This window comes from Vipera berus (assembly GCF_964194415.1).
Source record: "Vipera berus genome assembly, chromosome: 1".
In the NCBI taxonomy this organism is placed as follows: domain Eukaryota; kingdom Metazoa; phylum Chordata; class Lepidosauria; order Squamata; family Viperidae; genus Vipera; species Vipera berus.
The window spans coordinates 339,466,511-339,491,304 of record NC_138202.1 but is presented as its reverse complement, the minus strand read 5'-3'; the positions used below and the strand labels follow the sequence as shown (position 1 = coordinate 339,491,304).

The following is a 24,794-nucleotide window of genomic DNA, read 5'->3' as shown; positions in this document are numbered from 1 at the left end:
GGAGGCTACCACCCAGAGAAGCAGGGTACATGAGTGTGGGAGAGGGCAGAGTCAGCAGCTGGGCTCCAGAGATAGTTGTGTGACATTATTCGTTAGCTGAGGAGCAATGCAGGGAGCGTGTCTTGCCTTCCTTCCCTACACTTCAGATTTGGGAAGCAGGATCAGGATTATTCAGTAGAACTGCTGTTATAGCCATGATGATTAGGAAAAAAAATGCAACTTCAAAGATTAATATATATTTTTTACTGGGAGGAGCTGAGGAGGGCTGTTGCCTGAGTTCTACTTGTGGGCTTTTCTGGGGCTGTTGGGTGGAAAGATGTCTTGGTTCAAGAGATTAGCACAATTGTCCACAGATATTTGGCTTTCTTTCATTAGAAACAGAATGCTGGGCTAAAGCATTGAACGGATGTGGTTCTGTTGTTGTTTCCTTGTGGTCTTGCAATTTCCTTCTGTGCTCATGTGAACTAGTCAGGATTGTGTAGTTCTTGCATCTGGGCTTGGTTGTGGCTGTTAGGAAACAAAAATTGACTGACTGTGTAATCAGTAATCTATCCCATTGCTATGTTCACCCAGCACACTTTAACAAGGTCATTCAACAACTTAATATTCAGAGGTTCTCACAATAAGAAACATAAACAACAAAAACATAAACAGATAAAGGGGGCTTATGCAGTATTCTAAGGCTCCCCCCATGGTAATAATTAAAATATACAGTAAACCTGTAAAATATAGAGCTCCCCCTGAGAGCTCTTGAAGCCATTTCAACCTTTTTTTCTCCATTGTATGTTAATGGAAAAATTTCAATGGGAAAAAATTTCCATTGAAGCTCTTCCAAGCCCCCCCTTCCCATCAGAACAAATCCCTCCACAGCCCCCACCATTCTCCCAGAACCGATGAAGCTTCTTGGATGAGAAGTGAAATATCGTCTTCTTCTTCCTCAAGGGAAAAAAAACCAGTCAAGTTGCCTTTTGAAAAAGCTCGTGTGTTATGCAAATGCACCTTTTTAGTCTTCATTTGACTGTTTAAGGGTGTTGTGGAAACACATCCAACATACAGGATAGATCTTCTCTGTAAGTTCTCTCTCTTCAAATCCCTCCCAGGGCCTTAATTGCTCCACTGTGCTGTCCTTGCCTACAAAGAATGTGGTCCTGCCAAATACTAAGGGGAGCTGAGAAGATTGGGAAGCTGAGAAGATTGGGAAGCAGCATGCTTGAGAGGATAGCAGCTGTGCAAGGGTTAAACCAGCGAGCTTCTGGATTGGTTAGTCGTCTTCTCTCTAGAGTTTGGGAAGTTCTGCAAGGGTGATGTAATGGGGTGGCCCCCGAGTGATGTCATTGCTACTTGACATTCTCCGCCTGATTCGAGAAAGGTGGGTGGGCAAAAAAAGAGGAGGGGAGTGAGTAACAAATGAAAGCACGCTACAGTTGAGTATCTTTAGAAAGCTTTAGGCTGTGCTAAAATGTTTAATAATTTAGTGGGAGGTCCAACACAAGACTCCAGTCTTGTGTTGTTTTTTCTATTGCTGACGCAGAGCTATAGGGGGACATTTTGCTGCTGCTCAAGAAAGCCTCATAAAGAAAGTAGCATTATGGTTGTGATAGGCTTACTTACACATTGCCATGGCAGGGTTCTTGCGCACCACCATTTAGTCTGCATGTTACTTCAGACCCTCTGAACGATCCTGTCTAATCCAGATTTCCAGGCTACTGTAAAGGCTATGCTATAATCACTCTACCTACAGCTACTTAAATCCTAAAACTTTTTGGTATTTATCCAAGCCAGGATGCAAGCTGATCCATATAGATCCTAGAGTGCTTCACTTGTACGAAACACCCTAGTATCCTTCTTTATGGAGTTGAGATCACAAGGAGCAGCAGTTACCTGTACCAGCTAAGCTTCATATTCTTTTGCCCTCATCAGTCAGTTCCATTTCTTGTGAATCTACTAATCCTTTCATTATCTCATCTCTCTTTGAATGCTTCCAGCTTGAACTTGCCACAAAACAAGTTTTGGACTATACGAAAATAATGGAATGCCTGAATAGCAAGATTTTAGGACTGTATTCTTAACCGGTTGGAATATACATATTCACACAATGCAGACTGCTTCTGAGACCAGCTTAGCTGAGAAAATGCCCAGTAGTCCCTGGGCAAGAGATCTAGACAAATCACAACTCCCTGGGTGCCTGTTAGATGACTCTCTCCCATGTTCTGCATTTGGGTTTGCAGTTAAAACCAGAGTCAATCTGTATAGAGTGTAAAAGGACCTTGGAGGTCTTCTAGTCCAACCCCCAACTCAAGCAGGAGACCTTATACCATTTCAGAGAGATAGCTGCCCACTCTTTTCTTAAAAACCTCCAGCAATGAAGCACCTACACCTTCTGAAAGCAAGCTGTTCCACTAGTTAATTGTCTTCACTGTTAGGAAGTTTCTCCTTAATTCCTGGTTGCTTCTCTCTTTGATTAGTTTCCATCCATTGTTTCTTGTCTTGCTTTCTATTGCTTTGGAAAATAAGTTGACCCCCCTCTTCTTTGTGGCAGACTCTCAAATACTGGAATACTGCTACAGTATCATGTCACCCCTAGTCCTTTTCTCTAGAAAGGCCATACCCAATTCCTGCAACTGTCCGTCATCACAAGCGTTGTGGCACAAGATAATCCTTGTCCCTTGAGACTATCATTGCAGTTGGCTACCTGGAGTGCGCAGGAAGGAAGGGGAGGAGCAATTTGTTAGAAGCTATGCAAGTCTGTTGCAGCAGAAAGAATGGAGGCTTTCAACTCAATGCAGAGGAGCGGGTACCTTTGCACAGCAGCATGCAAGCTGTTTTCCCAGGGTTTTGTTTTGATCGGCCAGCAGGCAAATGTGGGAGGCAGACTGAGACAAGGGGGATCCTGGCTGCTCCAGGTGATGTGCCCAGAAATGGAAAAACAAGGCAATAGAGGGAGTTAGAAGACCCAGCCAGCTGCTCCTTCAGATTATTATTATTATTATTATTTATTGGATTTATATACCGCCCCTCTCCCGAAGGACTCGGGGCGGTGTACAGGGCAATTAAAACACAATATACAGCACATAATATACAAAAATTAAAATAAATTAAACCAAGTAACCCTAAGCAATAAAACACATTCTAAAATTTAAAAAATGGAATTTAAAATCTAAAACGCCAATCCCTCAGTCCAGGCCGGCAAGTTCAAATAGCCAAGTCTTCAGGTCGCGGCGAAAAGAGCAAAGGTCGGGAGCCATCCGGAGCTCAACAGGAAGCTGGTTCCAGAGGGCAGGCGCGCCCACAGAGAATGCTCTCCCCCTGGGGGCTGCCAGTTGACATTCCCTGACCAACGGCACCCTGAGGAGGCCCTCTCTATGGGAGCACACAGGACGATGGGAAGTTAACGCCGGCAAAAGGTATTCCCATAAATAATCCAGGCCCATGCCATTTAGGGCTTTATAGGTCATCACCAGCACCTTGAATCTCACCCGGAAGACAACTGGAAGCCAATGCTGGGGCTAATTTGAAGGATTCCCTTCTTCCTCTAGAGATTTCTAGGAAACTTTCAGTTTAAACCTTGGGATTTGCCAACCATGGATTGGGGGCATCTAGTGTTTGTCTGGCACATTTTCATTTTCATTGAATCCTGCATTTAAGCTTGCAGAAGGACTTTTTTCCTGTGTTCAGTGGATGATGGTTTAAGATTTCATAATGATGCATTCCTTTATTGGAAAAGGAACCCCACTGAAAACCAGAGCTTGCTTACAAGCAAGGTTTTCAAGATATACTTCTTTTAGTTGTTACATGTTTAATAAGATCATTCAAAGTGGCATTTTTGCAGAACAATTATGATTTAAACCATTAGAGCACCTATCTTGCTGGATGGGGAACTCTGGTACTTGCAGTCCACATATATTATAGTTTCTGAGGTTGAGAAACACTGCAAAGAAGTAGAAAATCAAGGCATTAGGCCTCAATATTGCCGAACAAAACATGAAGGTAAACTTTTGCTTCAAAAGAAATGCGTGCACCGAAGACCTTTAGAAACAGCAGTGCATCTCTCCTGATGTGGTGCAGTTCTGCCACATTCAGAGCAGCAGCACCAGAAACATGTTTTGTGAAACATCTAAAGCAGGGATTCCCAATACCACCTTGGCCATGACCCAGTACCAGACTGTGGCCCATTCGGAACTGGGCCAGAGAAGCAGCGGGTGAGTGCGCACAGGCAGCTCCATTTGTGCACGGAACCATCTCCTCTGTCCCCCCTCCCCCGGCTGGGCTGCAAAGCCAGAAAGGTTGGGGACCACTAAATGAAAGAAAGATCCTTTTCAGGGCACAGGTCTAAATTTTGACTCTGCCTGGAAAAAAAAGTTACTTGAGCATATTATATAAAAAGCGTGAAATGAACATGCTAACATCCTAAATTCAAAACTGAAATCCAATGGCAATCAGTGCAAGAAAATAAAAGTGGTTATTCCAGTGAAAGCATTAAACTTCTTTAGAAGATTGAGATGCTAAATCCTAAAATATTTGAAAAAACAATAGGGGCATTGGGGGATGAGGGAAGGGTTGTTGTTTTTTTTAAAAACCAAAACGGATGACTGTGCAACTGAACACATGCATAAATACGTAGAAAGGGGCAGAGCTTTGATTGCAATTCACAATCACCACCTTGATTTTTTTGACCTTTTATGGATGGCTTTGAGGAAGATAATAACATGGCACCAAGTGATACACAACACTGGAAATGACTACGGTAATTCTCAATTTATGACCATAATTGAGCTCGGGGTTGCGATCATAAGTCGTGCCAGTCCATAAGTGTGTCATCACACGACCATGCCAGATTTCATGACTTTTTTTTTCAGTGATGGTAAAGCAAACATTGTGGTCGTTAACCCAACACTGCAGTCGTTAACTAAATCCATTGTCTGCAACCAACATTCTTTGCCGGAAACTGGAAGCAAATGTCAGCTTCTTGTAAAAACAGTGTAAATCACAGTCAGATGACTGTGGGACATTGCAAACAGCCCTAAATGCAGGCCAGTTGCTGAGCACCCAAAATGCAGTCATGTGACCATGGAGGAGCTTGGTCATCAGTACTTTGAATCTGGGTCATAAGTACCTAAAACTAAAACATATAAGGAACAGTTGCTGGAATTGGGTATGTCTAGTTTAATGAAGAGAAGGACAAGGGGTGACCTGATAGCAGTGTTCCAATATCTCAGGGGCTGCCACAAAGAGCCTTGGTGGAGCAGTGGGCTAATGCCTCCTTAAGTAACACCAGCTGCCTGCAATTAGTGCAGGTTCGCATCCCACCAGGCTCAAGGTTGACTCAGCCTTCCATCCTTCCGAGGTAGGTAAAATGAGGACCCAGATTGTTGGGGGCAATTAAGCTGACTTTGTAATAATGCCGCTTGGGGGGGGGCGAAAGCCCTAATAAGCAGGCATATACATAGAATGAAGGCTATTGCTAAGCACATTGATTTGTGCTTTAGATTGTAAGCCGCCCTGAGTCTTCGGAGAAGGGCGGGATATAAGTGGGATTAAAATAAATAAAAATAAATAAATAAAGAAGAGGGAGTCAAGCTATTCTCCAAAGCACCTGAAGGCAGGACAAGAAGCAACAGATGGAAACTAACCAGAGAGAAACAATCTAGAACTAAGGAGAAATTTTCTGACAGTTAGAACAATTAATCAGTGGAACAACCTGCCTCCAGAGGTTGTGAATGCTCCAATAATGGTAGTTTTTAAGAAGAGACTGGACAGCCATTTCTATTCTATTCTATTCTATTCTATTCTATTCTATTCTATTCTATTCTATTCTATTCTATTCTATTCTATTCTATTCTATTCTATTCTATTATTCTATTCTATTCTATTCTATTCTATTCTATTCTATTCTATTCTATTCTATTCTGCCTTTTGGGAGATAGATTGTAACTTTGAACGGTCATAAATGACCATTCGTAAGTCAAGGAGTACCAAAAAAAATAAGAATTAAACATTACATTGAAACCCTTGGCAATTAAATACCCATTTGAGTATGTAAAGTTCTTTACAAGTGTTATCAAGGAAATCAATTTCCTTAGTTCCACATGCTGCATGTTTCATAGAAAGGGTGGACATCACTGCCAGAAGATTTTGAAGTATCTGTGGCAAACTCTCCTGTGACCTCTGTTAATGGGCGTGTTGTTGTTGTTGTAAATATTGCTAAATCTTTCTAGTGAAGGTGGATCACTTTGCTGCCTTTTGTGGGAGATCGGTTAAAGGGAAATGATATTATTATGCACGATCAACCTCAGACTGGCCCAACATATTTTACATTTCTTACCTCCTTTTTCTCATGAAATACCGATGGGGTTGGATAATACATTTTACACTTCTCACCTCCTTTTTCTCATGACATACTGACAAGTTAGAAAGAGTCAGTGAGGTCAAGCCTTTGAAAGCCCTTGAAAGCCTGCTGAATTTCTGGTTTAATCCTATGGAATTTGCATTCCAGAATGAGATAAGCCCAGTTGTTAGAAAACAGAAGGCCAGGTGAATAGACCTGTAGAAGAATTAAAAATTGAAACAAAGAGAAAGGAGCTTTATATATTTCCATTAGATAGAAGATTGTAAATTTTTTGCTCTCATATGTTAATTCATCTATACCAGAGGTCCCCAGCCCCTGGTCCATGGACCAGTACCGGGCCACGGCATGCCAGCAACCAGTCCACACAAACTAGCAAAGATCCATGAGATGCAGGCAGCACACAAAACCATGGACCCTCCGGTCCACGGAAAAAGCCTCTCTCCATGGAACCAGTCCCTGGTGCCCTGATCTAAACAAAGTAAGGGCAAGACTATAAAAGTTAGCTGCTGTGAATTGCACTCATCTCTTCTCCAGACAAGATTCTGATCCATGATAGGATCATATAAAAAAAGGAGTAAGTGGTTCAGAGCTACGTTCACCACACCCCATCCCCCAAGACCTCAGGTTTTTGTGAACAAAAATGGTTAGAATAGAATAGAGTAACAGAGTTGGAAGGTACCTTGGAGGTCATCTAGTCCAACCCCCTGCTCAAGCAGGAAACCTTATACTATTTCAGACAAATGGCTGTCCAATCTCTTCTTAAAAACTTCCTGTGTTGGAGCATTCACAACTTTTGGAGCTAGTTTGTTCCACTGATTGTTTTCGCCTCCAGTCCCCTAATCATCTTTGTTGCCCTTCTCTATATTCTTTCTAGAGTCTCAACATCTTTTTTTTACAGCATGGCGAGCAAAACTGGATGCAGTATTCCAAGTGTGGGCTTACCAAAGCATTATAAAGTGGTATCAACACTTCACATGATCTTGGTTCTATCCCTCTGTTAATGCAGCCTAGAACTGTGTTGGCTTTTTTGGCAGCTGCAGCACACTTCAGCCAAATCATTGATGAAGATGTTGAAGAGTACTGGGCCTAAAACAGAGCCTTGGGGTACCCCACTGCATACTTCCCTCCATGTAGATGCAATTCCATTGAGGACTACAGGTTGAGTGCAGTTACGAATCCATCTAGTGATGATGCTGTCTAAGCCACATTTTTCTGTCTTATCAAGTAGTAGGTTGTGGTCCATTTTATCAAATTCCTTTGTTGTTGTTGTTGTTAGTTGCGAAGTCGTGTCCGACCCATCGCGACCCTATGGACAATGTTCCTCCAGGCCTTCCTGTCCTCTACCATCTTCTGAAGTCCATTTAAGCTCACGCCTACTGCTTCAGTGACTCCATCCAGCCACCTCATTCTCTGTCGTCCCCTTCTTCTATTGCCCTCAATCTTTCCCAGCATGAGGCTCTTCTCCAGTGAGTCCTTCCTTCTCATTAGGTGGCAAATTCCTTACTGAAGTCCAAATAAATTATATCCACAGCATTCCTCTGGTGCACTAATTTTGTCACTTGGTCAAAGAATGCAATAAGATTTGTCTGGCATGAACTGTTTTTGACAAACCCATGTTGGGTTTTGGTTATGACTTTGTTTGCCTCTAGGTGTTCACTGATTTGTTGCTTGATTACCTTTTCCAGAATCTTCCCAGGTATTGAGGCTGATAGGTCTGTAGTTTCCTATTTCCCCCCCTTTTTTATTGAAAAGTTTTACAATACATTTTATCTTTAGCAAAACAAAACCCCTCCCAACCCCCTCCCCTCCCACCCTCTTCCCACTCCCCAACCCTCCCCAACCCCTCCCTCCCTTTCCCCTCCCCCCCCCCACTTCCCAGAGCTGAGTACAGGGTATAAAAATACAAACAATCATAATCTAACTTATGCAAACAATCCTAAACTATTTAAACTATCACACTTTAACTCATATAGATAAACTCCAAACGTATATATATCATATCAATAATTATTCAAATACAAAATAATACTTTTTAGTCCCATATTTGCTCCGTAGTATCTCTCTGTTGCAAATAGTCTTTTTTGTTCCCCTTTTTGAAGATAGGAACTACATCAGCTCTTTTCCAGTCCTCTGGTAGTTCCTCGGTGCTCTAGGATCTTTGAAAGATTGAATGTTGGCCCCATTTTTTTCTAAAAATAAAAATGAAAATGGAAGTGGGAAGCCAATGGAAGGCCTATTTTTTTCATCCCCACACTTACATTCTTCTATGTTCCACAAACGTCTAGAGAAATATGTGAGCTGGTTTGGTCTAGTAGTTAAGGCACCAGGCTAGAAACCTGGTCAGAAGAGAAACCTTTATCAACATATTTACTGAAACAAAAATTACTATTAGTAGATAAAGGGAATGTGCATAACAAGTACGTGAGACTTTCTTTTTTATTTATTTACTTCTAAGATTTATCAACTACTTCAATTCCAAGAGGTGGTATACAAATGTGTACAATGCCAAATGGTAAAAATGATATACAAATGTAAAACATAAAAACCCAATATACAGGTAATCCTCCTTACAGCCACAATTGAGCCCCAATTTTATGTTGCTAAGTGAGAAATCTCTTATGTGCGTTTTGCCCCCTTTTATGACATTTCTTGCAAAAGTCGTTAAGTGAATCACTGCAGTTGTTAAGTTAGTAACACGATTGTTAAATGAATCTTATTTCCCCCATTGACTTTGTTGGAAGGTTGCAAGAAGGTTGCAACTTTGTTGGAAGGTTGCAAGGTTCACATGACCTTGAAACACTGCGACTGTAATAAATATGAGTCAGTTGCCAAGTGTCCAAATTTTGATCATGTGATGCTACAGTGGTCATAAGTATGATAAACAGTCATAGGTCACTTTTTCAGTGCCGTTGTAGCTTTGAACTGTATAATGCTAATATAACAATAAAATAAAAGCCAATCTTTCTGGCATCAGCCTCTAAACATCTTCTTAAAGGGCCAACTTAGAGGGAAACAGGTTTAATCCTTTGAAACATCGTAGATTCCTAGAAGGTCCCTTTGTCTAATGAAGGGGAGTCTCCACCATTAAGACTACAAGTCCAGATGGCAACAGCTCCTATTTAAATAGGGATTGCATGGGAAATATTTGATCTGAAATGCTGGGCCAAAGAAATTTCAGACAAGTGGTTGTCCAATCACTTCTTAAAAACCTCCAGTAATGGAGCACCCACAACTTCTGAAGGCAAGCCGTTCTGCTGATTAATTGTTCTCGCTGTCAGGAAATTTCTCCTTATTTCTAGGTTGATTCTCTCCTTAATTAGTTTCCATCCATCACTTTTTGTTCTGCCTTCTTCTTTGTGGCAGCCCCTTAAATATTGGAACACTGCTTCTTGAACCCAGTCTTGAGGATGGATGCCTTGTGTTGGGCACACCTTTGGGGAAATTGTGTAGCTGTTCCTATAACCACATTCATGGGTGGTTTGCCTAGCTAAGGAAAACCTGTTTATAAAGTAATCCCATTTGGCCTCAAAGCTAAACTGTTAGATACATGAGGGGTGGGTAGTGTTAGAAAAGTTGATGACTGTGATTGAAACCTCACCCCTTTTTAAGCTGCATTGTAATGTGCATTAAAAGAGAATATCAACACCCCACTCCCACCACTGCTGCAAACCTTCTGCTGAAAGGAAGAAAAATGTTCTTCAGATGAGTAGCCCCTTGACCTTGGGAGAGTTTATCACTTACAAATGTTATTTTGTTTTATTGAATAAGCCACAGTGACTTAGTCATTATGTTGTGTGAATCCATAAACCAGGAGTGAGCTTTCTGTACTTCCAAGGCCAAATCTTCTTGTGTGATTTTTAGGCTAACATGCAAAACCAGATCATGAAAGACGAAAGCCTTTTTCTCGTCATAAACATACTGTCAAGACCACATACGCGGGTAGAAGCACACAACAGCCAGCAAGAACGGGGGACAAACCAAAGGTCGTTTTATTCAGCTCCAAAGGGAAACAAAGTCAGCGTTGGCAGCACATTGCTCCCAACACATATAAATAGCCAGCAGACACAAAAGCTCCACCCCCACACCACAAACCAACATCCGCCCATACAGCTACATAAGCGGTTCCCCTCCCCTTCAGTTTCTTTTGCATCTCTGTGTGCGTTAGTCCGCCTTCCCCCTCTCCAGCATGCTGCTCTCAACAAGGTAAGTCTCCCAGGTAACCCCCACCCTTAACCCCAGACACCCGCCCCCACCACACCTGACCACACCAGGTGCTCCACACTCTGACTTAGCTTTTTCATTCAGGAACTCAAAGCAGCACATTTTTCCTTCCTATTTTTCCTTCCTATTTTGCCCCAGAACAAAGTTTTTAAGAAGGGACTGAACAACCATTTGTCTGAAATAGTATAGGTATAGGCTTTCCTGCTTGAGCAGGGAGTTGGGCTATAAGACCTCCAAGAGCCCTTCCAACTCTATTATTATTATTATTATTATTATTATTATTATTAGTAGTAGTAGTAGTAGTAGTAGTAGTAGTAGTAACAGCAACCCTGTGAGGTGGGTTGGGCAGAGAGTGATTGGCCCAAGTTCAGAGTGTGAGCTTCTGTGGCTGAGGGTGGCCCAGGAGCTGGATTTCCCCATTCCAAGTCCAGTACCTTAATCACTTCACCAGCGCCACCCCAATTGGCAGGATCCATATAATACACTTAACCAATTCAAATGTAATCCCAGCAGATGCATTCATACAAGATGGTTTGGCTTGGTTAATGTTAACCTTTTAAATTCTTTTTGTAGCTTATTGTGTTGGACAAATCCAGGCATTTGGTTCATTTAGGCTTCAGTTTACTCTAAATGAGTCAATAAATAAGTTGGGTGAATCCACACATAGAAACTCCTAGGCACTGTCATCAAAATTCAGTGAGTAAATCATAATGCAACTGCATACTTTTCAGGGGAGGCTAAATCAAATTGAAGCCATAATGTACCTATTTTATTCACCTCTCAAACTTTTTTGCGGGGGGTTGGGGGCAGAATGAAATACCATTGCCACCCCTTCCGGAAATGTCACCATTGGCTACTACTGTGACTTCTGTTAAGGTTTAAAATTATTTTTAATAAAAGACAGGCTTTCAAAGATAAAAAAGATGTGTGCCTCTTTGCAAGCCACAGTCACTGGATTCCTACAGCATGCTGAGCCAAAATGAAACAAACCACATTAAGCAGACTGATGAGGCCCCAGATCTATTCTCTTGGTTTTTTGGGAACTGCTGGAAGCAGGAAATATTGTGGGTGGGGGAGAAGAGAGAGATTCGAGTTTGTCATTTGATTCCAGAGCTTAAACAGAGAATTCAAGGACAAAGGAGACAGAGCTGAGAACAGCAATATGAAAGATATTTGAGACGTTTCCTCTTATTTCCAGTTTCATTTCCAAATTAAGCATAAAGTCAAGGGCTGGGGGAAAAAATAAAGCCAAGGGGGGTAGGGGGGATGCCTTCAAATGAGCAGAGAATTTTTCACTGGAAATTCAGAAGCAAGTACAGTGGTACCTGGATAATCGTCGTTAATTGGTTCCGAGAGGCATAAAGTGTATCAAAACCCATGAGTACCAAACAGTTTGGCCATAAGGAATAATGTAAATAAATTTAATGCATTTCCAAACCAAAGACAATGCACATTTTTAAGGCAAGGTGTAAAAAAATAGGATTGTATGTCATAACTTTACATGAGAAATAAACCTAAAAATTAATAAATACCTAGGTTAAATAAAATAAAAAGCTTCACTTTACACGTACTGATGAAGAAAAAACACACAAAAATACACAAAACGACCACAGAAGCTAAGATAAGACTGCAAGGGAATGTGCACATGGCAAGAGCTACCTCACAACTAACGCGTCCCTCATTGCTGGAAAGGGTAGCAAGTCACAAGGCAGCCGACACTGACAAATCCTAGCTTGCTTCTCAACCAAGATGTCAAAATGCTATTTGGTCACTATGATAACTGTCCTTATCTTGAGGTTGTGCTACTGTTCAAGGAATGTCTATTGAGAGCAGTACTGCTAACTCCTACACAAGAATCAGCATCCTTGGGGATTGTTCCCCAAATGAGTCAAGGTTGACTTAGCCTTCCATCCTTCTGAGGTCGGTAAAATGAGGACCCAGATTGTTGGGGGCAATATGCTCACTCTGTAAACTGCTTAGAGAGGGCTGTAAAGCACTGTGAAGCTGTATATAAGTCTAAGTACTATTGCTATTCTTCTGACTGCTTGCTGTAAAGCAGTATGAATTGGTATATAAATCTAAACGCTATTGCTATTGCTATGATTCAGCAGGAATCCAAGCTACTTAACCAGGGTTGGGATTTTCTACATTCTCTTCTATTTTAATCAAGAACAGCAGTTTTGGAGAAATGACTGACAATCCCTCAGATACTGTGGTACTAATAATCTTCAGAAAGCTACATGGCTTCTATAAAATTTGGCAAAGTGGATTTCCCAGAACTCATATGGTTTTACACCTTAGTAATAGATTCATTCATGTGCACATATGCATGTATATGTCTTTTTGTGTCATAGGTTCTGTATTTGTGTATTGCCAAAAGCTAGATCATAAATCTCTGAGAACTTCAACAGTCCTATGAGAGAATATTGAAATATTTTGGATTTTTGGTTGAAATGTAATATATCACACAAGTACACTGAACCTCTTCAAGTTTTAGTAGTCCTACAAGATTCCAGCTGGTTTCAGACATTTCACTTCCCATTGAAGAAGTTTCTTCAGTCCGAACTGAAGAGGCTTCTTAGATGAGAAGCGAAAGGTCTTCAAAGAAAAATGAAGAAAGTCCAGTTGCCTTTTGAAAAACCACCTTGGGATTTCAGATGGTTTACAAAAAATAATGGAGGGGGAGTCTAAAGACTGCAATACGTCCCAGGTTATCTCAGGTAAAGCAAAACAAAACAATATTATGGTCATAGACCAGCATATATTCCCTGGGTAGTTTGGTGCCCATGAACCACTTTGCCATTTTCGGGCCCAAATATTCCTGGGAGTTTTATAAATGGGTGCAGTGGTTCAACGGATGGAGAAGATGGTCTCTTTTGCATTTTTGGAAGAGTTTCTGGTTGTAACCTTAATCTTACCTCAGTATACAGAGCATCTTAGATTAGATTAGATTAGATTAGATTAGATTAGATTAGATTAGATTAGATTAGATTAGATTAGATTAGATTAGATTAACTTTATTGTCATTTTTTCCTGTGGGCACAATGGCACACATTAAAAATGAAATTTAGTTGCTTCGTCTCAAAGTGTACACATACATAACACATATTTAAACATACTATATACAACATATGTATAGACCTACACCCTTACATATAAGTAACATATAAATATTAATCACTGTCCATCTTGAATACATAACGGAAGGAGGAAGCTTTAGAGTTCACAAGGTTAATACTGTATTGAACAAAGCTGTGACTGAATCTGGATGTTCTGCTTTGGATACCACGGAGCCTCCTCCCAGAAGGTAACAAGGAAAACAGGTTGTGAAGAGTATGTGTAGTGACCCAGACAATCTTGCGGACCCTGCTCAAGCAATGCTTCTGTGCTATGTCCTGGATGGAAGGGAGGGCACTGCCAATGATCTTTTCAGCCATCCTCACCACACACTGCACTGCCTTCCTGTCTGAAGTAGTGATGCTTCTAAACCAGACTGTGATGCTGTATGACAGGATGCTCTCAATCGTCCCTCTGTAGAAAGTGGTCAGGACAGGGGAAGGAAAATGTGCTTTTCTCATGCGACGCAGAAAATGCAAGTGTTATGTGCCCGCTTCACCAGTGTCTCACTGTTGAGCGACCAAGCCAGCCTTCTTGTTAACTGCACACCCAGGAATTTGATGCTTGTAACCATCTCCACAGGTGAATCATTAATGCACAGAGAAGTGTGGCAGAAATGGAATTGCCCACAACTGCTTTGGTCTTATTGGGATTCTTACAGTGCATCACATGATATGAAAAGAAAAAAATAGTGATTTTGCAACCTGCCAGATCTAAATAGGAAGTGAATCTTCTGTGTCATTTCTCTTCTCTTCAGGGGAAATTCCCAGCAGCTATGCCTGTCTGGGCCCTACCATATAAAATACTCAGCAAAAGAATGGAAATAGAGGTTACTTCTGAACACTCCCAGTCTTTATATATTTATTTTGTAGAAATTGAGGTTCCTTTAGTCCACAAGAACTTATGTTGGGTTGATCTCCATTAACTTCTCCAAATCCCATATTAAGACATCTAGAGTCCCTCCCTGTAATTTGTGGCCATGAATTAATTATAGTAATGAGTGAAGAAATATTTTCTATTGTCAGTCTCAACTCTGCCGTCATATCCTCTGCTTCATGGGGGCACTGAGAGGTCATTTTCAGAAAAGGATTCAGAGAAGAATAAAGTTCCTTCTTTCTTTTTTGGCATGGATACCTTCACTGAGCTGAAAGGAAAAGTCAACCAAGAAAATATCTCCATCCTAGATAAATACCTTCATTGTACCAGGGCCTCCTATGTGTAGAGTTACCATACTTCTTAATTTGATCAGGATTGTATCAGTATGCAGTCCTCAGGGTGTCCCAGCTGGATTATTAAAAAGTCCAAGAAAACAGAACTATAGCAATTCACAAAAGGAAAGATTGGGCTTAATCATCTCATAATGGCTAAATTCACACTGCCCCTCACCCAGGGAAGTATGGTCAAATGGTTTAGCCATTTAAATTTGGTCCCCCTTAGCCTGCAGAGGATATTATGATATGACATAAAATATTGCATTTGGGACTACATTGACAAAGTAAATGTCATTTACTGGGTCATTTCAAGACCAGCTTGTTGGTTGAACCCCAAAACTGTTAAGATCTGGGAGACCATTCTTGTTCCAATGTATTCTGGAAAAAATCCTTAGCCAAAGCAGCTTCCCCTAGTCAGGATATATTGTGTGAACCCAGAAATAGATATCTGGGTTCACACAATATATCGCACACGATATATCACGCATTTCTGGGGTCACACTTCTAGACTAGTCTTCCTGCACTGCCCACTGGTCTTCCAAGGAAGCACAGTATTGTAGAAATAGATAGTGGTGGGGAAAAAGGATATTCCAGTTTTTTAAAAAATCTTAGTGCTAAGGCTTGGCAGCCGTAGAACAACCCTCCTAAGCAATAATTGGCTAAATAATCCAAGATGCACTCATTGATCCCTGTATAAGCAATATAGAAATGGCCACTGAAGTAAGACAACACAAGGACTTCAGATGCTGGGTTGCACAGGAACAAGGCAGTGCCAGAGGAACTAAACAAGGTTTCTCTTTTTTCCAAATTGGTGGCTCTTATCCTAACAAGCATGTGCTGCCAAATCTAAGAATAATTTGGTCTGACTAAATTAGTAGCAGTCTAAAATAAGCATGCTGGGCAAACACAACCCATCTGAACCTGTCGCGTTATGCCTCCTTCAAGCTCTGGTTTTGGAAGCTTTGCATACAGTAGGTCTCCATTAAAAGTCCTGAGGCTGAAGACCTATTTTCTTATTGTCCCTGCAGGTGCTGCGAATGTGGGGCTTTGCTTTCCCATCAGTACTACGAGAAGGATGGTCGCCTTTACTGCAAAAAGGATTACTGGACCCACTTTGGGGAACTATGCCATGGCTGTTCGGAGCAGATCACCAAAGGGCTTGTCATGGTAAGAGAGGACATCCACGGAGAGCATTACTGGATGACGTAACTTGGTTTACCATACATAAGTTTTTTGGGGGGCAGGGGGCAACAGTGCAAGTGATCACAATCCAAAAAGCAAGTGGGACAGAAAAAAGAAGCAGCGCAACCTCGGCTCTTTTATGACTCATGGACTTCAACTCCCAGAATTTCTGAGTCAACTGACTCAGAAATTCTGGGAGTTGAAGTCTATGAGTCATAAAAGAGCCGAGGTTGCCTACCCCTGAGCTAGGGCCATGGCCCTAGTTTAAATTATTTAATTTAAATGGAAAATGTAACACTGATTTCATGAAATACAATTCCAGTGGTTATTGTTTCCTGTATTTAATAATGTCCTTTTGTCAGACAATTCAGAGGTCATCTTTAAAGGGCTATGGATTGTTAAGAGATTGTACATTGTGATGAAGTGATTGTGCATCTCCGATTTCTAGGGCTGTTAGGCGTATTTTTCCTCTGGCTGATGTGGAAATAGTGGGCAAGAAATGCTCCTTTGGAACTGGATTCAGAACTGCATGTAACCAAATCATAAACTTTTTTTGGGGGGGGCTGGATGCTGCTACTTCAGAAATACTGTGGGGCCATTGCAAAGGGGGTAGGGACAGGTCCGCCTTCAATCTAAAGGTCCTTCCACTGGTTTTCAGCTCTTCTTTTGGGAAATGGGAAAAAAGAGTGAAGAGGACTTAACGGAGGAGGAGGAGGAGGAGGAGGAGGAGGAGGAGGAGGAGGAGGAGGAGGAGGAAGAAGAACAGATGTGGAGCAACCAGTATTTTCAGAGGGGGGGTGTCAACCTCAGCTTGAATCAAGAGTAAGTCAAAAAAAATGTATGGTAGGCTACCGCCTGAGCATAAAGGTAAAGGTAAAGGTTCCCCCGCATATGCATGCTAGTTGTTTCCGACTCTAGGGGCCGGTGCTCATCTCCGTTTGAAAGCCGAAGAGCCAGCGCTTGTCCGAGGATGTCTCCGTGATCATGTGGCCGGCATGACTAGACGCCAAAGGTGCACGGAACTCTGTTACCTTCCCACCGTAGTGGTCCCTATTTTTCTACTTGCATTATTACGTGCTTTCAAACTGCTAGGTTGGCAGAAGCTGGGACGAGTAACAGGCGCTCACTCTGTTATGCGGCACTCGGGATTTGACCCGCCAAACTGCTGACCATCTGATTGACAAACTCAGCGTCCTAACCCACTGAGCCACAATCTCCTTAAATCCTTTTATTTGGTATTTGGTTACTTAAATACAGCAGTGGAAAAAAGAGACATGAATTGGAAGGGAAAGTAGACTATCCTTGGCACCAACATCATAGCCATCTAAGTCATGTAGGTGGAAGATGATGGTGAACAAGATATGCCCTTTTCCCCCCTCTTCAGAGCCTATAGCATCTTTGCAGGTGAGAATCTTGGAAAATGGCACAGAGGAGAGCATTAAGCCCTGTTCCCCAACAGCAAGTTGCAGCACCAGCTAGCATTGCTGCTTTTAATCAAGCTTTATTCTCATTGTTTTTAATAAGATCAAGGCACTCTTTCCACATATTTTCACTATAGTTTCTTGGTTGTCTTTCATTTCTTATTGTGCATTTATTACTTAACTCTTACTACAAAATGGTATTTGTATTGCTAATTACACTCAAGTTTAATTGCCAAACCAGCTCACAAAGCATTACCTTCATGGACAGGTTGGCATATCCAAAGGAAACAACAGTTGCTTTGGAAAATATTCATTTTTATAAGAGTAATATAGGAAAGGCAGCACCAGAGTCCAAACCCAGCTATTATAAATGCAAAGTCCACTCGACTGTCTTTTTCTGGGAAGAGCTAGTTTGTGTGGTGGCCTAGAAACCAGGGGATGATGAGTTTGAGTCCTGCCTTAGGCAGGAAAAATTGGCTAAGTGACTTTGGGCTAATCACTCTCTCGGGCCCAACTCACTTTACATGTTTATCGTTGTGAAGAAAATAGGAAGGGAAAGAAATAGTAGGTATCTTCACTGCCGAGTTATTTATAACGTAATAAAATAAATCAAATAAATAAATAAATATGTACTCCAGTGACCTAATTTTTCAGCAAAATGCACAAATATACACATAGCTTTTTTTTCTAAGTTAAAGCAACATTCTAGCTCATACCTGTAATACAGAAAAAGCAGAAAATTGAAATCTTAACTGAACAGTTTAAATTGGATCTTGCTAGCACACATAAGCATCATAACAACTGGCTGAGCTCTAAAATAATGATGGTGATCATAAATAGCATAATCAAGCAGTGGCCATAATCATGTGATTTTTGCATGGTCAGAAATTTTATATATATATAAAGAAAAGAGCCTTGGTGGAGCAGTGGGCTAATGCCTCCTTAAGTAACACCAGCTGCCTGCAATTAGTGCAGGTTCGCATCCCACCAGGCTCAAGGTTGACTCAGCCTTCCATCCTTCCGAGGTAGGTAAAATGAGGACCCAGATTGTTGGGGGCAATTAAGCTGACTTTGTAATAATGCCGCTTGGGGGTGTGTGAAAGCCCTAATAAGCAGGCATATACATAGAATGAAGGCTACTGCTAAGCTTGTAAGCCGCCCTGAGTCTTCGGAGAAGGGCGGGATATAAATGGAATTTAAATTATATATATATATATATATATATATGTATGTATGTATGTATGTATGTATGTATGTATATGTGTGTGTGTGTGTATTTTATTTATTTATTTATTTATTATATTTTTATACCGCCCTTCTCCTGAAGGACTCAGGGCGGTGCACAGGGCAATAAATACAAAACAGGATACAAAAGTTAAAAGCGATTAAATAAATGCCCAAGGTTAAAACAATAATTAAGATGTATTAAAACCCCAACCCTAACCCATCAGACCAGGTCAGATTGCTCAAATAGATACGTTTTTAGATCGCGCCGGAAGGAGCGAAGGTCGGGGGCCATCCGGAGCTCAACCGGCAAGCGGTTCCATAGGTCTGGCGCGCCCACAGAGAACGCTCTCCCCCTGGGGGCCACCAATCGGCATTCTTTGATCGGAGGCACCCTGAGGAGGCCCTCTCTGTGGGAGCGCACTGGACAGATATTATATATATATAATTATATATATATATATTATATATATATAATTTTTTTTGGATTGCTAACAAAGAATTAAAGGGAAACTGATATGATCATTTCAAACTTATTTGTTCTCATCAGTCAGCCATACCCTTCTGAGATAAATATGAGCTGTCAGTGCTGTGACTACTGCCTGTGGATGGCCTTGGGTTAGGCTGAAACAGGAAATAAGATTTGTCCTGTGTTTGGGGCCTAGCAAGGTATTCTAAATACTTAACAAACACTTTATATATATATATATCAAAAAATAAAGGGAACACTTAAACAACACAATGTACTGTATTTAAGAGTAGGATGTCTTATCTTGTGTTCCCTTTATTTTTTTTGAGATAGATAGATAGATAGATAGATAGATAGATAGATAGATAGATAGATAGATAGATAGATAGATAGATAGATAGATAGTGTGTGTACTGTATATGTGTGTGTGTGTGTGTGTAGGTCTACGAAAAAATACACACACATATTTTTAAAGGGCATCTAATTAAAAATGGCCATAATACAAATAAGAATAGTAGTGGTAGTTATTAGGATAACATTTTAAAATAATAAATTTAAATGGCTGAAATCCCAGCAGAAGGTCAAATTGGCAAGAGATGAGAATTTGGCCATTTAAAAAATATGTGTGTATATTTATTTTTAGCATTTCTGGCCATGCAAAAATCATATAATTGTGGCCAGTGCTTGACATAATTGTTGATTTATGTTTCAAAGGAATCCCCAAAAGGGAAGTAACTACTTGACAAGAAAACAAACAAAACCCCTTAAATTGGTGCCAGAGCTTTTTTGTTCAATGTGAGCATCCACTCTATCCTTCAGAGGTCTGCTATAAGGTTATGAGAATATAACAGAAATTTAAGAAATTTAGATAGAACCTAAAGAGGGTTGTACAATAAAGAAGTGTTTCTGTGGTAAAAGGAAGCACTTATCTTTAAATGTTTAAAGAGATCATCATGAGACTTCTGGGAAACCAGCAACCTAAAAGGGAAACTTCACTATTGGTCAACCCCAGAATGAGCATATTATGTGAGTGTCCTATGGTCAGAGGTGTCTGCAGAAATGAGGAAGAGATTGAATGTTTTTGAGTAACACAGAAAACAGCAGCTGTGGAATGAACTAATGGAAAATATGGAGAAACTGACAGAAAGCCTTTTAGAAAAGGCAGAGAAGGAAATCAACAAGTTGACATTAATTGTGAACCCAACCGTGGCATTTAGCATTTGGAGCATATGGATATAGATTTAAACATGGGAGAATGAATTACGGCATGGTAGTAATTTTGTCTGTGGATAATGAGGGAATGAGAAGTAAATTCTGAGGAAATTCAATATGGAAAGTACAATAGTAATTTTAAATACAGTATGGATCTTATTCCATCTTATTCTTATCTGGAGATACCTAAAGAGCCTACTTAGTTTTCACCAGGCACAGCTGTCTGGGTTGCCAAAAGCTGAAAAGGTTAAAAATTACACGTGTCTGTAATGCTGTTAGTTGGATTCAATGTATAGCAGCTATTCAATTCACACACACACACACACACACACACACACACACACACACACACAGAGAGAGAGAGAGAGAGAGAGAGAGAGAGAGAGAGAGAGAGAGAGAGAGAGAGAGAGAGAGAGAGAGAGAGAGAGAGAGAGAGAGAGATATTCTTCGATTCAACTCAGCAATGCTGAAATAGTGCTACCTTCCCCAAATGCCTCACTATTGTATCTGAAGATCTATGAGTTGGGAAGCTAGAATCAGAGAAGCCCAAGTTGGAGAGGAAGGAGGCAATAAGTCCAATGCAGTTTAAGAGCTTGGTCTTATGGATGTCTTGAGACTTCTATAAAGAAAAATTAGAGAAGAAAAGGGCAGTCTGGAAGATAGCGGAGCTGTTGCTCCATCATGGAGTGCAGAGCTATTACCCAAGAAAGCTTGGAGATGCAGTGACTTACCCAGGAGTGAAACAGCTGCTGATAGCATGAGGCAGTAAATGGACAATTATGCAAGTGCAAGGGACTCTTGCAGAGAAGGTGACTTCAGGTAGAATTCTAATCAAACAAAAGCTCTGAGCGTTGAGGAAGGAACCTGGAGTATGGATAATCTTGACTTAGAACTGGTACATCAGGAGTGATGGCTGACGCCATCATCACATTAATTTGGCTTATTGATTGCTTATGTGCCATTAAGTTGGTGTTGACTCTTAGCGACCACATAGATTTTCTCCATAACAATCTGTCCCTAATGTAGCCCTTCAGATCTTCCAATGGTGCACTGTCAGTGCCATAACTGGGTCTAGCCACCGTGCGGCTGGTTGCCCTCTTCTTCTCTTTCCTTCTACCTTTCCCAGCATCAGAGCTTTTACCAGAGCCCAATGGTACTGGGAATTCTGCATTGGCTTCCAACAACAATTCAAACTGCTGATTGTAAGCTAAAACATCTTCATGGTTTGGCACCAGAGTATCTGAAGCACCACAAACACCAAACAGAACTGACTCCTCTGATTCATTCAGCCTAAAAAGGGTTGCTAAAACTCTCACTCCCAAAAAGAAGCAAGAGGAAAGAAAGGAGGAAGAACTCACTGCTGCTTAGCATATGCTTCACAACACTTTTCCTCCCGAGGTTTGTTTGGTATTTTCCCCGACCATTTTCCAAAAGGCTGAACACTTTAAAAAGTTTGAAGGAGGAGGAGGAGAATGCTGGAATTTGGTGGCACAAGGCAGATTTTATTTGATTTTTTTGTATTTTTATTCTATAAACCACCAGGAGTCTCTAGAGGTCTTGTGTTGTATTAAAATAGTTAATGAATAAATCCATGCGCTGTGTGAACTCAAAAAGGATTAATCAGTAACCTGGTTGAATCTGTTCATAAAATCCTAGAGCTGGAAGGGACCTTGGAGGTCTTCTAGTCCAACCCACTGGCCAAGTTCGGGCAAGTTTGTTTCGTTTGTGCCAACCGAATGTTTCGCTAATTAATGGATTACCCAAATATTTTTTTTGATTCAGGGATGATTGTCAGTCTGCCTCTTCTCTCCAGTCTCTTCTGCTCTTACATGGGCCTGAAGTCCGAACTGCGTGTCTTTCTTTGAGATATGATCCTTTCATCATCCTCTCAATGATTTCCAGAAATTTCTTTCTCTGGCAGTGTGAAGTGCCTGGATCTGCATTTCATTGCCTGAGCCTGGTTATGTTGAGTTTCGGGACTGAATAATCTTAGGCATCTTTCCACTCACTCTTCCTTTGAACAGGAGCTCTATGACACTGCTGGATAGTGGGAAGGACCACCTGAAAAATGGTGATTGAGAAGTGTGTACTGGGAGAGAGACAAGAGCTCATGTCTATCTGTTCCTGTTCCAGGTGGCTGGGGAACAAAAATATCACCCTGAATGCTTCAGCTGCCTGAACTGTCAGGTGTTCATTGGCGATGGAGATACTTACGCACTGGTGGAGCGATCCAAGCTTTATTGGTGAGTGAGAATTTGGCTGAACCAGGTCACTGGGATCTTCCCTAATTTTAAATTCACAACAAAGGCCCTTAAATTAGATTGGACACACATGGGGAGGGGGAGGGAGAGGGAGAGAGAGAGAGGCCTCAGTTTGCTCACTTTGAAAGTTCTAATAACAATAATTATAAAGAAACTAAACACAGAAAGAAGGGGTAGTAAAGAAAAAAAAAGAATAAACAGTATACAGAAAAAGAGAAAAGAAAGAAAAAGAGAAAAATAATTATTCTTATTCATTTTTGCTTTCTTTTCTTTCTTTCTTTTTTTGGGGGGAGGGTTGCCTCCTTCAGAGGAGACATATTGGTGCTTCCCAGCAAGCTTTTAAAACATTCTTCAGTCAGTTTCCAGTGGTAGCCTTGGGTTTTGGAAATGGATGTCCTTTGTTGTTGTTGTTAGCTGCGAAGTCGTGTCCGACCCATCGCGACCCAATGGACAACATTCCTCCAGGCCTTCCTGTCGTCTACCATCTTCTGGAGTCCATTTAAGCTCACACCTACTGCTTCAGCAACTCCATCCAGCCACCTCATTCTCTGTCGTCCCCTTCTTCTATTGCCCCCAACCTTAGGCTCTTCTCCAGTGAGTCCTTCCTTCTCATTAGGTGGCCAAAGTATTTGAGTTTTAGCTTCAGGATCTGGCCTTCTAAAGAGCAGTCGGGATTGATCTCCTCTAGGACTGACCGGTTTGATCGCCTTGCAGTCCAAGGGACTCGCAGGAGTCTTCTCCAGCACCATAGTTCAAAGGCCTCAATCCTTTGGTGCTCAGCCTTTCTTATGGTCCAACTTTCAGTGCCATACATTGCAACTGGGAAGACCATAGCCTTGACTATACGCACTTTTGTTGACAGGGTGATGTCTCTGCTTTTTAGTGTGCTGTCTAGATTTGCCATGGATGTCCTATGTGGTACCTTTTCTTCCCTGCTGCAGTGGGCACTGTTATTACCAGATGGTGGTGACCCCCGTGATGGATCAGCTGCTTCCAGAATCTCCTGGCACCCGGATTCCACACACTGTCACCCTGGTGTCTATTCCAGCATGTTCCGAAAGCAAGCGGGGGTTTTCTGTCTCCATTGACAAGCATGGAAGTTCTGAGCACCCACATACTGTGCGCGTTCGTGAGTGAGTACAGACTGCCAGCCATTAGGAAATGTTGTTCCTTCAGAAATTGTAGCCTTCCATATCAGGCTTCTGGAATGTTCTCAATGATAGAGAATATTTACAACAGTTTGGCATTGTAAATCTAGATTTTTAATATTTTGACATCTGAAATTTGACAGGCATTTCTTTTTTACATCTACCTATTCTGAGTCTTATTATCATATTTTTAGTTGGGAGAGGCTTTAAATAAGAATTGTCCTAAACTATCAGATATCAAATATCAGTTACCATTGTATGTTACCAATCAGTCTATAATACAAGTCATACGTTTGCAAGGTGTCTATCCAATACCATGAAAAGTATGTTAGATGGAAATAACTGAGAAATAAGGAATCATTGAATTATTTGTCAAATGCAATTTTCTACTATTAATATAGGATAATTGTATGTTTTCAGGGAATATGTGGTGATATTTGATGTAATCAAACTATCTGCGGAATATCATGAGAATATGAGTGTGGAATTCAGAAAGGAAGGGCAACTGACACAGTAAAAAACTGTGGAGTTGGAGAAACTGTTTAATAAGTTCTGTTCATTTCACAAATCCTTTTCCATATGTGTTGACTGCAATGCCTAGAAGTCTCAAATTGAATGGCTTAGGAGTTGCAGCCCAACACATCTGGAAGACATCTGGCTGAAGAATGTGGGTCTACACCATGTTGATTGATTGTAAGAGGAGGGTGATGGAATCCAAGTGCTTTGATCCCTCTCCTCTAGTTTTCAGAGAAAGCTCTAGCATGCTATTGCTTTCCTGAGGCTTAGTTTGGGAGATTTATGCCAGGACAGAGTAACTTAAGACTCCTTTGCTGCCCTCTTCTGTATCCTTAGATTAGACCCAGGCTGCATAAGCCCCGATATGAAGAATTCCATCCATGTTGGTGACCGCATTCTGGAAATTAATGGCACACCGATCCGTCATGTCCCACTGGATGAGGTGATATTTTTTGTCAGTAGTGAA

At 41.2% G+C, this 24,794-nt stretch overlaps 1 protein-coding gene across 2 annotated transcripts in view; it reads left to right on the top strand.

Annotated features, from left to right (window-relative positions):
- The window catches only part of LIMK1 (LIM domain kinase 1), a gene marked incomplete at its 5' end in the record, with an annotated part of 55,189 nt that overhangs the window by 9,347 nt on the left and 21,048 nt on the right, over window positions 1-24,794 (top strand). For both annotated transcript variants that reach the window (XM_081312492.1, XM_081312493.1), the window contains 4 exons: window positions 15,924-16,062; window positions 22,537-22,646; window positions 23,606-23,797; window positions 24,665-24,770. In XM_081312492.1, coding sequence (XP_081168618.1) covers window positions 15,924-16,062; window positions 22,537-22,646; window positions 23,606-23,797; window positions 24,665-24,770 — 547 coding nt within the window. The remainder of the gene's footprint in view (window positions 1-15,923; window positions 16,063-22,536; window positions 22,647-23,605; window positions 23,798-24,664; window positions 24,771-24,794) is intronic.